Source organism: Carcharhinus amblyrhynchos, chromosome 30 (assembly GCF_965287045.1).
Source record: "Carcharhinus amblyrhynchos chromosome 30, sCarAmb.v2.hapA, whole genome shotgun sequence".
Taxonomy (NCBI): Eukaryota; Metazoa; Chordata; class Chondrichthyes; order Carcharhiniformes; family Carcharhinidae; genus Carcharhinus; species Carcharhinus amblyrhynchos.
The window spans coordinates 24,561,439-24,576,179 of record NC_137353.1 but is presented as its reverse complement, the minus strand read 5'-3'; the positions used below and the strand labels follow the sequence as shown (position 1 = coordinate 24,576,179).

Sequence of the window (14,741 nt, the reverse complement as noted above, 5' to 3'; positions counted from 1 at the left end):
TATATCAGTCACTACCTCCAGTGGAGAGGTTTGTACGATGCAGCAGAGTTGTCTGGAGCAGGCCCATTTCTGACCCGAATTCTGGCATTCCAAACCAGGAGTCTGAGTCTATTTATGCTTCTGTCTATTTGCTGGTTTGTCCAGTTGGTATTCTCTGGTCTGGGGTTTGGAAATAACCATTTTTGGGCGCTTTTGCTCCATGGGTGGATAAATTCTAAATTGGAACACTGCAATCTGTTCAGATTAATAGCTTCAGATACATGCAAACTGAGGGAACAGGATTCAAGCGTTTCGTGACCCACAGAGCTCTGATATGCATCCATATGGCCCATTACAGTTAAAAACCTCCAGGGTGAGGTAGTCAAATGGATATAAAATTAGCTTGATGACAGAAGACAGAGGGTGGTTGTAGACCATTGGTGGGCCTCAGAGATCGGTGCTGGATCCACTGTTATTTGGATGAAAATTTAGTAGGTGTGGTTAGTAAGTTTGCAGATGACACCAAGATTGGTGACATAGTGAACAGTGAAGAAGGTTATCTAGGATTGCAACAGGATCTTGATCAATTGGGCCAGTGGTTTGATGAATGGCAGATAGCATTTAATTTAGATAAATACAAGGTGACACATTTTGGTTGACTGAACCAGGGCAGGATTTACTCGGTTAATAGGGTATTGGGGAGAGTTATAAAACAAAGAGATCTAGGGGTACAGGTTCATAGCACCTTGAAAGCTGAATCACAGGTGGACAGAATGGTGAAGAAGGCATTTGACATGCTTGGTTTCATTGGTCAGAACATTGAATACAGGAGTTAAGACGTCTTGTTGAAGTTGTACAAGACATTAGTAAGGCCACAGTTGGAATATTGTGTACAGTTCTGGTCACCCTATTATAGAAAGGATATTCTTGAAATACAAAGTGTGCAGAAAAGATTTACCAGGATGCTGCTAGGACTTGATCGCTTGAGTTAAAAGGAAAGGCTGGATAGATTGGGACATTTTTCTCTGGGGCGTAGAAGGCTGAGGGATAATCTTACGAAGGCCTATAAAATAATGAGGGGCACTGATCACTAGATAGTCAATATCTTTTTCCCAAAGATAGCCTAAGGCTAGAGGGCATAGGTTTAAGGTGAGAGGGGAGAGTTACAAAATGGTCCAGAGGGGCAATTTTTTCACACAGAGGGTGGTGAGTGTCTGGAACGAGCTGTCAGAGGCAGTAGTAGAGGCGGGTACAATCTTGTCTTTTAAAAAGCGTTTAGACAGCTACATGAGTAAGGTGGTTATAGAGGGATATGGGCCAAATGCGGGCAATTGGGACTAGCTCGGTGGTTAAAAAAGGGTGGCCATGGACAAGTTGGGCCAAAGGGCCTGTTTCCATGCTGTAAATCTCTGACTCTTTGAAAAACCTTGGACACTCTTGTTGAATCAAATTGTTACTTAGGAGTGAGTGAATGGGCTGGAAACTAACTGAAGGGCTCGGATGATTCATGTACAGAATAACAAATGCAGAAACTGAATTGCAGGCTGAAACCTAATTGAGGAGTTCAAAAGAGTTCTGTAGCTTTTTTCTGAATCTTGTGGTTAATTTGCAGCCTTGAAATCCCTCTAGGAAATGCTAATCATTATAATCTACTCTCTGAAATTTTGCAGGGTAGTTTCATTCAGTTTCAATTCATAATGGCACTCACTATTGATCCTAAACGCTATCATACTTCACTGCAGTGATGTTCACCTTGAAGGAATCCAAGCTTTTAATGTTTCTCGTGACAAATTGAAAAAAGTATGATTTAATTAGTTGCAAATTTCATGGTCAATTTATATAACTGTAAGCCTGGTAGCAGATATTTAATCTATTGCTAGAATGAGAAATCATCTAACTGTTACCCACCAAGAAGCTCAAATGAGTACATGTGCAGTTTGAAGTTCTGTATTACACTGAAATCTGTGCAGTTTTCCTCTCTGTAGTCTGATGGAGCAGTTGCAGTGGGACTTGATGGGTTAGGATTCCCCTGTGTCAGCTGAAAGATGAGTCCTCCCTCTCCTCTTCTTTGACTGTCATTAACTTTTAAGCACGTAACATGGCTTCACAAGTGAGTGAACTCTTGAAAAAGGTTGTGAGAATCTCTTGCTGTATTTAGTGGTGAATTCTATAGAGCTAAAAAAAAACTTTTAACAGTAGATTAGCCCGCTTTGATCCTCTAAAGATGCCATTATTGAATTGCTAAGTGTGTAAAGTTTACTTTTGATTGAAATTTCTATCAGTATTTAATTGTTTAATATCAAATTAAAATACCTGTCATCATGTTACCAAAGATTATATTTGAGTAAGGCATGTGGTTGATGAGCGTATTTAGCTCTGGCTGGCTGTGTGGCAAACAACCCCATAAACTACCTATTGATTGTGTTCCATTATGAAAGGAGCAGTTCATTCCTCAGGTATGAAGGGCTGACAAGGGTCTATTACTTTAAGTTGCCTGTCACTTTGTCTCCTCCCTTCCCCCCCATAGATGTAGAAAAACCAGACGAAAATGCACCTGAACACAGCAGTGAACAAGGTGGGACAGCAAAACGCTACTATTTTGAAAATCTCAAACTCAGCATGCCACAAATCAAGTTGAGTGTGTTTACTTCTAGCAAATTACCTGTTGAGCTCAAGGTGAGTTTCCTCAGGCTCCACTGTATACATCTTAACACACAACTTTTTTTAAAGAGATTTGGTGATGGCCAGCTAGCCACAGTAATGTGTTTAATAAGCTTATTAATAATGCTAAAGAATAAATTAGGAAATGCATGGTAAACAAGAACTGGCTGAAATACAGCCAGTATTGTACTTGATTTGTGAAACCCAGTGACTTACCTTTTGTATCTTTCGTAACAGAGCAGCAACCCCAGATAGTAGTGCCAAATTTACACAGTTCTCTTAAAGCTTAATCTTGAGACAAAAGACAGGGTTTTCCGGCCAAAGTCGCCCCGATGCTGGAAAATCCTGCCCGAAGTCAGTGGACCTTTGCATGGTCTGTATCCCGCCCGCCACATTTCCCGTGGTGGGCAGGACGGGAAAATTTTGCGCAGTGTTTTTTTTGTGTGTGGTTAATTGTACAATTTTTTGCATTTCTGATATTGGGTGCTTTATGTTGATTCTTCGCAGTTGCCTTTTTCTGGCTCCATTGCTCATTATTTCTCAGTGAAATGTATGTATGACAGATCTACATAAAGTATCAGATTTCAAAATGTTATGTTATTGCTCCTTTCCCTCTTTTTCACCTTCTGTCATTTCGTTGCTTCGTTTCCACACCTTTTCACCCTTCCCCACCTTCCTGACCCCCTTCCCTGATTTTTCATCCTTCCCCACTTTTTTTTTTCCATCCTTCCTCCTCCCCTTTAGAGTGTTCCTGACCTTTTACCAGGTTTCCCTCCTGGCCATAAACTTTCCAAGGAGTTTTTTTTTGAGGCTTTCAAAACCCACGTACAGTCTGCGGGAGAAAATACAATTTTCCTGTGCCCCAACAATATGGACCCCCTCTCTCAAAAGAGGCATGGGTGCATTTTTCATCCAGGACTTTGCAACGCACCTAAAGGCCACACAAAACTTGTTTAAGTTCAGCAAGACCGACATCAGGAAGAGATTCAGTTATATGTTTGGAATGATCCTTCAAGCAAGACAAAAGTAAAATAACAGGTTATTCAATGGTAGTTAGGTAGGAAGGTTGGAAGATGTGAGTAATTAACTCTTACAGCTGAGTGGGCTTTTCTCGCTCCTGTCATTTTCTTTAGGTTCTTATCATGACATTCAAACCTTTGGCCTTTGCAAATGACAAGACCAAACTGTATGAGTCATCCTAATCTTATGACAAGTCTCATTCCCAACTGGCTGTCAATTCCAGTTGTCACTAAATAGAGTGAGAATGACAGGTTAGTTTCTTAGAGCAGCCTGAAGCTCTGCTCTGCCTGTAACATGACATGCCGACTGAGCGTCCTCTGTGAACTCCCAGAATCACAACCTTTAATTGCTGACCTGCAAGTTTCAATTTGACGCTTTTTTTTCTTGTTGTAGGCTTTGAAGGGTATTCTGGGGATCCGGTTGATCCGGTTTGAGGATGCAGTTATTCACTTGGACCCATACACCAGAGTGCACCCATATGAGACACAGGAATTTATCATCAATGACATTCTCAAGCACTTTAAGGAGGTGAGATTTTTGAGCGACTGATTCTCATCCCACTAACTAGGAAAGGGAAAATGACCAATTGTGGCACCGTTGGTCAGACCAGCTAACTTAACATGGGTAATGGGGTGAATCTGGGACATTGCAGATCTGCCTGGCTCAGTACCAGACCGGGTGGTGTATTTACCAAATCATCTGTTAAAGGAGCTTAGATTGTGCAACTTTAAACATTTGTAAGTGACACACTCAATGTACGTGAATCATCATCATTAGTTGGTGACATTGCTGACTCCCAACTGTCAATACTAATTTGCAATAAATTGAGTTCTACGAGCAGCCTAAAGCAATGCCCTATCTGTTAATGTGTACAACACATCATTATCCCCCGTGCATTCATTACTGTAATTGAAACCACTTCTCCATCATTAATATTTGGCAACTTTGTTCATGATAAAAGTGTTGTTTGATCTCAGTTGTCCAGACCGGTGACTTCTGTCATTGTTCAGAGGATAAAGGCACCGCTTGGCATGATATTGTATCATACAGACTAATCATCTTAGAAATGAGCCATGTCGGCGATTCAATCCGTGTTTAATTGTTTAACTACTCCCAGCCTGGATAATGGTCAGGGCACGACATTTGACTGTTATAAGCTCAGGATTAATGTTAACCAAATTCCTACTTTTCAAGCAAAATTATGCACCGCCGCTCCCCATATCCCAGTAGCCTGCTGATGATCAGTTTCTGTGTTTATGCACATAGAATGTATTCCTGGGTGGGGTGCAGGAGACCTGCTGATGATGATGGATCTATACCTGGCATGAGTCAGTGCCTTCAGGGAATGAGGTTATATGTGGTGAAGGAAAGTTCAAAATTATTATTAAAGAGAAAATGTCTAGGAAGAATCTAGCACCAAAAGCACCTGCATCATTTATCTTGCTTTTTTCCATTTGGCCTCTGATCAGAATTGTTTTCCAAGTCAAAGCTCTGAATACCACTTCTTTAATTTGAATGGTTTATTTATTAGTCACAAGTAAGCCTTACATTAACACTGCAATGAGGTTACTGTGAAATTCTCCTGGTTGTCACACTCCAGTACATGTTTGGGTTAGTGCATCTATCCAGCACGTCTGCCAGAACTTGGGAAGAAACCAGAACACCTGGAGGAAACCCACGCAGACACAGGGAGAATGTGCAAACCCCACACAGACAGTGACCCAGGCTGGGAATCGAACCCGGGTCCCTGCTGCTGTGAGGCAGAATATCATAATGTAGTGGCATTTTACTAGACTGGTAACCTAGAGAACTGGGAGTTCAAATCCCACCATGGTAGTTCGACAATATGAATTCAGTTCAATGAAAAATCTGAAAATAAAAAGTGATAATTGAATTGTCATTAAAAACGTGTACAAGAAAATCAGCTTACCCAGTCTGACCTCCAGGACTTACCCAGTCCCACACCAAAATGATTGACTCTTCTCTGACGTTTGTGGGAGGCTTACCAGCCACTCAGTTACATAACTTCTCAAGGAAGGTGTATGACCTGATGGCCACAGCCAAGAGTGAATATAGATAAAGCACCATTTAAAAAGTAGTAAAATGTGTCTTTATTATCAGGAATTGATGAGTCAGGCGACTCGAATACTGGGCTCAGTGGATTTTTTGGGTAATCCCATGGGACTTCTGAACGATGTATCGGAGGGCGTCTCAGGACTGATCAAATATGGAAATGTTGGAGGCCTGATAAGAAATGTCACGCATGGTGTCTCCAATTCGGCTGCTAAGGTACGCCACGCAAACATAAATCAAGTTGATTGGTGTTTTGTTCATGACGCTGCTGTTGAGGTGTGGAGTTATGTCCATCTACAGGCTGGAAATTTCTGATTTTAAAATGGAAACTTTTCCATATGACCAGTGTTCTGAAGCAAAGCCTAATTTCACCTGTTAGATGATGATGCTCTGCTGTTGATATCATTGGAGCAGGGGATTCTAGTTGGGATACTAATAAGATGTAATGATGTGTATATAAACTTCACAGGCATACAGGGTGTTTTATTTTCCTCAGGATTTTGAAGCATCCTAAAGCTGGATAGTAAAAATATTTGTACTGCAACTGGGGCAGTGCATCAGAAACAATATATTAGCTGAGAAAGAGTTTTGAGATATCCTGAGATTGTGAAAGGTGCTTTATAAATGCAAGGTCATCTTTTTTTGAAAATCCAAAATTTCCAGTAATGTAATCATAGATTTTGCCCTTCGTGTCGTACGTTGTGCATGATGGGAACACTTTGAACTGGGCAACGCTAGGGATTACAAGTCTGTCAGCAGAGCAATAGGAAATAATATATTTTAAAAACATCACATAAAGCACAGTACTAAACTATATCAACTAAATGGTCATTTTTAAAAATTGCACACTCGCATCAATAGGCAAATAGCTTGAGTGACCAGCACGGTAAATTGTGTCAGGCGAGATTCCTAATACATGATGTCTTTTCAGTGAGAATATATTTCAAAAAAGTCAAGTGCACAGGTGAGTAGACCCAGTTTGTAAAAAAAAAATCCAGTTTTATGGCAATTAATTTTCATTTGCATTTCTGAACTTGTTTGCAAATATTAATCTGCAAAGCAGTGCAACATAAATGAGAAGGTGGCTGCAACAGAAAAGTTTATGGGTAAATATAGTGCTGGAAAAGCGCAGCAGGTGTATCAACTGCTGTATTGAGAAAGGGAAGGTTACTGTTATGGGTGTAAATTCTGCCTGAAACCAGAAACTGGAGAATAAGAAAGCCCCTTAAAAGGACTGAATGAAATAAGCGTAGGCATATGTCAACATTCAAACATTCAACATTCATCAAATAAAAGTTTGTTTATTAGTCGCAAGTAAGGCTTACATTATCACTGCAATGAAGTTACTGTGAAATTCCCCTTGACATCACACTCTGGCACCTGTTTGGGTCAATGCATCTAACCAGCACATCGTTCAGACTGTGGGAGGAAACCCACACAGACACAGGACAATGTGCAAACTCCACACAGACAGTGACCTGAGCCGGGAATTGAACTCGGGTCCCTGGCACTGAGACAGCATTGCTAACCACTGTGCCACCTAAAGATGCCTGATGGGTTTGATCTCCAAACAGAACTGCAGCAGTAAGTACTTTTGCTGACAGGAAGTGAGTGGCTGTTGACTGAATCTAGAAAGCCAAAAGGGTGGGACCCTGTGTGAAGAGCAGTAAGCTATAATTAAGAATTATTTTTTAGCTTTGAAACTAAAATACTTCCTCCTCTAGTTGACTTCTCTATTTCATGATTACTGTAAATGCCAGTCTACAAGTCACACCTTAATTTGGGGTTGGGGTGGAGTGAGGCCATTGTGATTATTTAAACAGAAGTATTGCACTTTTCCAGCTTTTAAAACCAAAGCCCAACATTCTTGCTTTATGAACAGTTCTCAGTCGCAGTTTAAAGTAGTCTTGTTATGATCTTATACCATAACTGGTGAATCATTGTGTATCTAGAAAATGACTCAATATTGTTCACCAATTCACTGAGTAAGCAATTTGTGGAGCTAAAGTTTACTCTAGGTGCAGAAATTCATGCAAGAAGAGTAAATACCAAGGACTGGGCATGGAGGAGACCCACTCAATTTCTAAATTATTCCAATTTCATACCTAGGCAAGACTGATCAAGTTTTGGCTGAGAAGTGTAATAGTTGTAAATGAAAATGGTTTGAGGCAATGCCTTTAGTGGCATGAGACTGTAAGCAAAAAATATTCATAATTTAAACATTCTTTGACAGTTCTCTCACAAGCATCACTAATACAGCATATCAGTATTGCTGTACTGAGACACGTGGGTAAAGGGAGAAAATCCAGAGGCAAGACATCAAGTCTGAGAAGAATGGCCGATTCCACACCTAACTTGTTGGCAATGATATGAGGGTTAGAGAGAGGATTGATTGTTGCAATTGCTTTGACTTCAGCCATGTAAATAATAATGGAAATGAGCGATCACAGTGTTACCAAACTAAATAATAGGTCACAGGTATGAACAACAAAGTAAGTTTTTAAAGTTTATTTGTTAGTGTCACAAGTACTTACATTAACACTGCAATGAAGTTACTGTGAAAATCCCCTAGTCGCCACACTCTAGCACCTGTGAAGGAGAGTTTAGCACGGCCAGAGTGTCTTTGAGGCAACAGCAGCACCCAGAGGAAATCCTCGCAGACACGAGGAGAATGTGCAGGCAGCGCACAAACAATGACCCAAGCCAGGAATCAAATCCAGGTCTTTGACGCTGTGAAGCATCAGTGCTAACCATTGTGGCCCCATACCACCCAGCTAAAGGAGAACAGGGAATAATAATGCAACAGAGTCAACAGAGAAAGTCGAATGTGATTAGTTAGAACCATTTTGGTGCTGTGATGAGCAGAAATCTGATTAGAAGCATTCAAGTATGGAATTTTGGCAAAAGGTGGTTATGAATTCAGGAGAAGACAGCATGTTCACAGACCTTGGAGAAGAAAAGGAAGCTGATGTTTGTACAGTTGCAATGACGGAGGAATCAAGGGTGGGTTTTTTTTTTAAGAATGAGGCGGCACTTAAAGCACTGTTCGCAGTGGTAGCTTGCATGAGGCCAGGAAGCAGTGCTCACGTGTTTGGTCAGAATGGAGTCAAGGGATCAGAAAGCAGGTTTCATGGATTCAACGAGATGATTTTGAAGTGGGCAAGGAGGAAATGGGAAAGAAACCTAGATAGGCTAGATATCAACGCAGTGAGGATATATGAAGTGGTTGAATAGAATAGTCCCCAACATGACCAGGTTTTGCTAAGACCTTTTGCGTTCTTGAGGACAGTGAACACAAGTGTTAGGATCTAAATGCTGAATAGGCAAACAGTAATGGTACAATTCACAGAGCAGAATACTGTAGATTCTGGAAATGTGAAGCAAAAACAAAATACTGGAAATGCTACAGCTTAGGCAGCATCTGTGGAGACAAACAACTTACATTTCAGACCTGTGACCTTTCATCAAAAGATAGAAATTTAATAGACTTTAAGCAAAGGAGGGGTGGAGCAATGACAGAAGAGGTAGTCTTTGAGGGCCAAAGCAAATGGTGATAGAGCAAGAAAAGATATAAGATGTGTCTAGAGCCAGTATTCTGCTGACAGAGCAAGAACAAGGGAACAAGCAAAGAAAAGGAAACAAGACAGGATAGGGATTATGGTCTGAAATTGTTCAGCTCAGTGTTGAGCCCAGAGTCCGAATAAGGTGCCTAATTGAAAAATATGGTGCTGTTCCTACAAGATCCTGAGGGGTCTTGACAGGGTGAATGTGGAGAGGATGTTTCCTCTTGTGGGAGAATCTAGAACTTGGGGTCACTGTTTAAAAATAAGGGGTCACCCATTTACGACAAAGGTTGACAAGAAATTTTCTCTCTTCAGGATAGTGAGTTTTTGGAATCCTGTTCCTCAAAGGCAGTGGAAGCAACATCTTTGAATATTTTTAAGGCAGAGGTGGATAGATTATTGATGCATAATGGGGTGAAAGGTTATCAGAGGTAGGTGGGAGGTTACCACCAGATCAGCCATGATCTTAGTGAATGGTGGAGCAGGCTCAAGGGCCGAGTGGTCTGCACCTACTTCTAATTTGCATGATCCTCAAGCTTACAATGAGCTTCAGTGCAGCAGGCTGAGGACAGATGTCCTGCAAGATAGAAAATTAAAATGATAGGCCACAGAAAACTGGGCATTTGATACTTGTGGACTGAACAGAGGTGATCTGCAAAGCGGTCACCCAATCTACATTTTCCTAATGTAGAGGAGAACCACATTGTGAACAGTGAATACAATAGACTAAATTTAAAGAAGTGCGTGCAGATCACTGTTTATCTGGAAGCAAAGTTCAGGGTCTTGGACAGTGAGGAGAGTTAAGAGGGTAGGTGTTATACCTCCTGTATTTGCATGAAAAGTTGCCATGGGAAGCAGACAGCTGTTGGGATAATTTAGAAGTGGGCCTGGAAACCACGGAGTGAAGGTTCCTTCAGAATGCTGAAAGGGAAGTGTAGAGGAAGATATGTTTGGTAGTGACATCTTCCTAAAGGTGACAGATAATGATCCATTGAATGTGGAGGCTATTGTGATGAAAGATGAGAACAAGAGGAACTCTATTGTGGTCCTCAAAGAGAGGAGAAGGTCTGAGAAGAAAAGTGTGGGGAATGTTATGGACACATTCATAGTCAATCATGGTAGAGTTAATCCTCAGTTGAGGAATAAGTAAATATCTCAAAATTGCTGTTGTGGATGGTTGCATCAGCAAAACAAGCAATGGAGATGGGGAACTGAGAGAATGGAATGGGTGTGAGGAAGTGTAGTCAATGTAGCTGCGGGAGTCAGCGAGCTTATAATGAAGATAAACAGCCTTGTCACCGTAAATTGAGAGAAAGAAGTCAAGGAAGATGTAGTAATTCATGTTCAGCAGTTAAGGGAAAACAACAACGTGTTTATTTGCAGATGAAGGCTGTACAGAGGCAGCAGCCTCGTGGCTGCAGCCAGCTGCTGAGAAGGTTCTGGGACAAAAATCCCTGCTTACCAGGGTGAACTCCAGCCTGATCCCTGATTGATTTCCTGAGTCATGTAATCCTTAAAGGGCAATCATCAGAAAAGGGAAAGAAAGAGTCCAAGGTAGACCACATGAAACTGACAGGACATGTATTAGAAGCAAAATTGATTGATTACATTTTCTAATTTGGGGAAAGCCAGACAATGCACCAATACAGTCATCAATGTAACAAAGGGAGGAGGTCCAAGTAGGACTAGAACAAGAAATATTTCACAGCCTACAAAAAAGTCAGGCATAGCCAAGACACCTGGGGCTACCCATAGCCCCATCTTTTATTTGGAGGAAGTGAGATGAGTTAAAGGAGAAATCGTTCAACGAGAGAACAAGTTGAGGCAGGTGGAGGTTAATGGAAACTGGCAGCAGCGGAGACACTTAGACCATCCTTGTGGGGTTAGAAGTGTAGAGAGATTGCATGTTTGTGGTAAAAAGGTGACGATTAGGACCAAGACGTTGGAAGCTTTTAAAGTCATGATGTGGATGTGAGTCCAGCTTTTAAAGTGACAGAGGTTATCAAAAAAGTCATGAATGTAGGTGGGGAGAGATCAAATAAAGTTTAAAGTTTATTTATTATTGTCACAAGTAGGCTTATATCAACGCCGCAATGAAGTTACTGTGAAAATCCTGTAGTCGCCACTCAGGCGCCTGTTTGAGTGCACTGAAGGAGAATTTAGCATGGCCAAAGCACCTAACCAGCACATCTTTTGGACTGTGGGAGGATACCCATGCAGACTGCACAGATAGTGACCCAAGCCAAGATTCAAACCCCGGATCCCTGGCGTTGTGAGGGGATAAAATATAGTCAAGGTAGGAAGAAAATCTCTTCAGTGGGGCAGAACAGGCTGAAACAAAAGATCTACCTGGGCAATCCTGTTTATGTATCTTCGGAAGGAGATAGGAATGAGCTGTATAGGGTTGGGGAGCAATGAGGTGGGAAGCTATGGAGGAAAGATCATCAGAAGCGATGAGGCAACTGACTGTTCTGGAAAGGATGACTTGATATTTGGTGGTGGAGTCTTGGTCTAGACTCGAGGGGAAAATAGGAGGAAATGTTGGAGACTTGACAGTCAACTTTGCAAAATAGAGGTCAGTTCGTTACACAACAACAACCACTTCATCTTGTTTGCCGATTTCATAACAAAGTCAGGGTTAGACCTAAGAGAATGGAGTGCAGCAAGTTCAGAGGCAGACAGAATAAAATGGCTGATGTCACCTCAGCTATTCTTAAAGCAAAGATCAAGAGCAGTAAGAGACTAGAGGGAGGGTCTGTCCAAGGAGAGAGAGAATAATGGTACAAGCGATGCTTAGAGCCTTCAATCAGTGCTGAGGAGCAGTTAAGTGGTGAACATGAATATAAATTTTTTAAAAATCAGATGGCAAAAATGAAAGTGAGATATATAATTAGGAAAGTTCTCATCTGTGTCTCGAGTGGCATTTAAATTGTGTGCGTGTGGCTCTGCAATGTTTCTTCGTATCCACTTTGAAAGTCAATAAAGCAATTGTTTTATTAATCTTATTAATTGCAGAGCACGACCTGGAATCAAAGAGCTTGATGAGTGTTTTCCGTGTTTTTCTTTTTGTTGGTGTTCAGAATATTTCAGGTTAATGTGGCAATTCTAGTTCATATAAAGTATAATTGCTTTTCCATTTTGTCATACAGCTCCACTAGGCAAACTCTCCCCGTTTAAGACTAACCCATCGAGAGCAGTTCAACATATTTATCTTGGCACACAGTTGAGGTTGAAAGAAAGTTCACATCAGCTGGCGCTGCACTTGTCCTTTTGCTACACAGTCTATCTTTTAGGTTTAAACAGTACTTTGATCCTAAATATAGTCACCAGAGAGAAATCATTCTTCTCGAGACTTCACTTTAAATATTTTTCTTAGTGTGGTTCACAAAAATGGGAATAAACCAGGGGAATGTATAACGATGCATTTTTCTTCAGTTTTCATTCACAAGGGAGTTAAGTTGCATCCCTTGTTAGGCACAAACTGCAAAAACTGTGACAACTTCAGGGCATCTCACCTTCCTTGTAATGGCGCAGACTGTAAAATGAAAACTGATTAAGAAGCTCTGATGGGAAGGAGAGGCAGCAATATTTTTATGTTCTCCTGATTCAACTTCATTCTGAATGCAAACATTGCATCTTCGCCTATAATTCCTAAGCTGTATTGCAACAAGTTTTCAACATTGTGATATGATTGAACAAATCATTCGCACTTCCGAACACTAAAAATTGTTAAACAAAACTGTCTGACTCCATCTAAATGATGAGCAAGCAGCTGTCCAGTTTTATGCAGAGATCCGCAGATGTTCCATTTTAAATGGTTTTAGGTTGCATCCAAAATAATTTACAGCACCATGTTTGTACCATAGTGCATAGAAAGGTCAGCTGGAAACTTATCCCTTATTTGTAAATTACTTGTCCAAAATTTTGTAACCGATTAATTCAATGCACTTGTGTATGAGGATGGAATGATATTATTCAGAATTGACACAACAAATGTTTAATAATGTCAAACTTTTTTTTAATCTGATTCCACTCACTTGTCATGTAAAATTTATACTCTGTAGTTTAGTGGAGACATCCAACTGTCCCCAAACGTTTTCAATGACGGTTAGAATTTACAACATCTGGATATTAGGCCAAATCCGGTTTTAGCAGCCACAATGTCTCCTGGAGTGGAAGTGGTCCTACTGGCTGGAGTGTGTGCACTTACACTTTGTATTAACGTTCTTGTGATTAAACTATCCTGAACAAATGTGAGGGCACGTTTTCTATGCTGAGAATGTTTACTGTGAGTATTTCATTGTGCTGTTTTCGAATATAAATTATCTTTGGTGGGATCATTACATTGATGGTGTCTTGCTTTCTGCTAGCTTGTGCTAACAGGACCCAATCATCAGATTTCAACTGAATAGCAAAATTATACAGGAATCTATAACCTTGAAAATTGTTTTGTCTACCTCTTTGACCAAGCTTTTGGTCATCTGACTTAATATCTTTTCTGTGGCTTGGTATCATATCTGTTTCATAATGCTCCCATGAAGCATCCTGGGTGTTTCATTATGTTGAAGATGCTCTCTGTGCACGCGCGCGCACACACAAGTGGTTGACGTTCAGAGGATTTATTGACATAATATGTCAATTATATTGACGTATAATTGATATTGGTCAATATATAAATTTTGTTATTGTGGGAGGGTAGGCAAACCTTGTTGCAAATGATCTGATAAATTGCTGAACAATGCAAGTGATTGAAACTTGATCAAAACAGACATTCTACAAATGTGAAACAAAGAACAGTACAGCACAGGAACAGGCCCTTTAGCCCACTAGATGTGCACTGACACAGATGTCTCTCTCATCTAATATTTTCTTGCCTCTACGTGGTTCATATCCCTCTATTCCCTGCCTATTCATGTATCTATCCAAATGTATCTCGAACATTGTTATAGAAACTGCTTACGGCAGCACGTTCCAGACATTTGCCACCCTCTGTGTGGAAAAACTTGCCCCTTACATCTCTTTTAAACTTTGCCCCTCTCGCTCTCAACCTATGCCCCTGAGTAATTGACCTTTCGACCCTGGGAGAAAGACTCTTGACTATCCACTCTATCCAAGCCTGTCATAATCTTGCAAACCTCCATCAGGTCCCCCCCTCATCTTCTGACGCTCCAGTGAAAACAATCCAAGTTTGTTCAACCTTTCTTCATAGTCCATATCCTCCAAACCAGGCAACATCCTGGTAAGTCTCTTCTGCACTCTTCCAGATGTGAGTACATCCTGCCCTTAAGAATCTTCTCAAATAATTTCCCCACCACAGATCAATAAACATCTGAAAGAGGAAACTGCGTTAACATTTGGGGTATGGTTCATCCTTTCCAAAAGGACCTAAGGTACTTATCCTTTGGATGCTGCTTGATCAGAGAATTTTCTGTTCTTAAGAAACAT

At 40.8% G+C, this 14,741-nt stretch overlaps 1 protein-coding gene across 4 annotated transcripts in view; it reads left to right on the top strand.

Annotated features, from left to right (window-relative positions):
• Positions 1-14,741, top strand: part of vps13d (vacuolar protein sorting 13 homolog D) — a 261,410-nt gene that overhangs the window by 175,999 nt on the left and 70,670 nt on the right. For all 4 annotated transcript variants that reach the window (XM_080215376.1, XM_080215379.1, XM_080215377.1 and 1 more), the window contains 3 exons: positions 2,507-2,655; positions 4,054-4,188; positions 5,782-5,949. In XM_080215376.1, the coding sequence (XP_080071502.1) occupies positions 2,507-2,655; positions 4,054-4,188; positions 5,782-5,949 (452 nt within the window). The remainder of the gene's footprint in view (positions 1-2,506; positions 2,656-4,053; positions 4,189-5,781; positions 5,950-14,741) is intronic.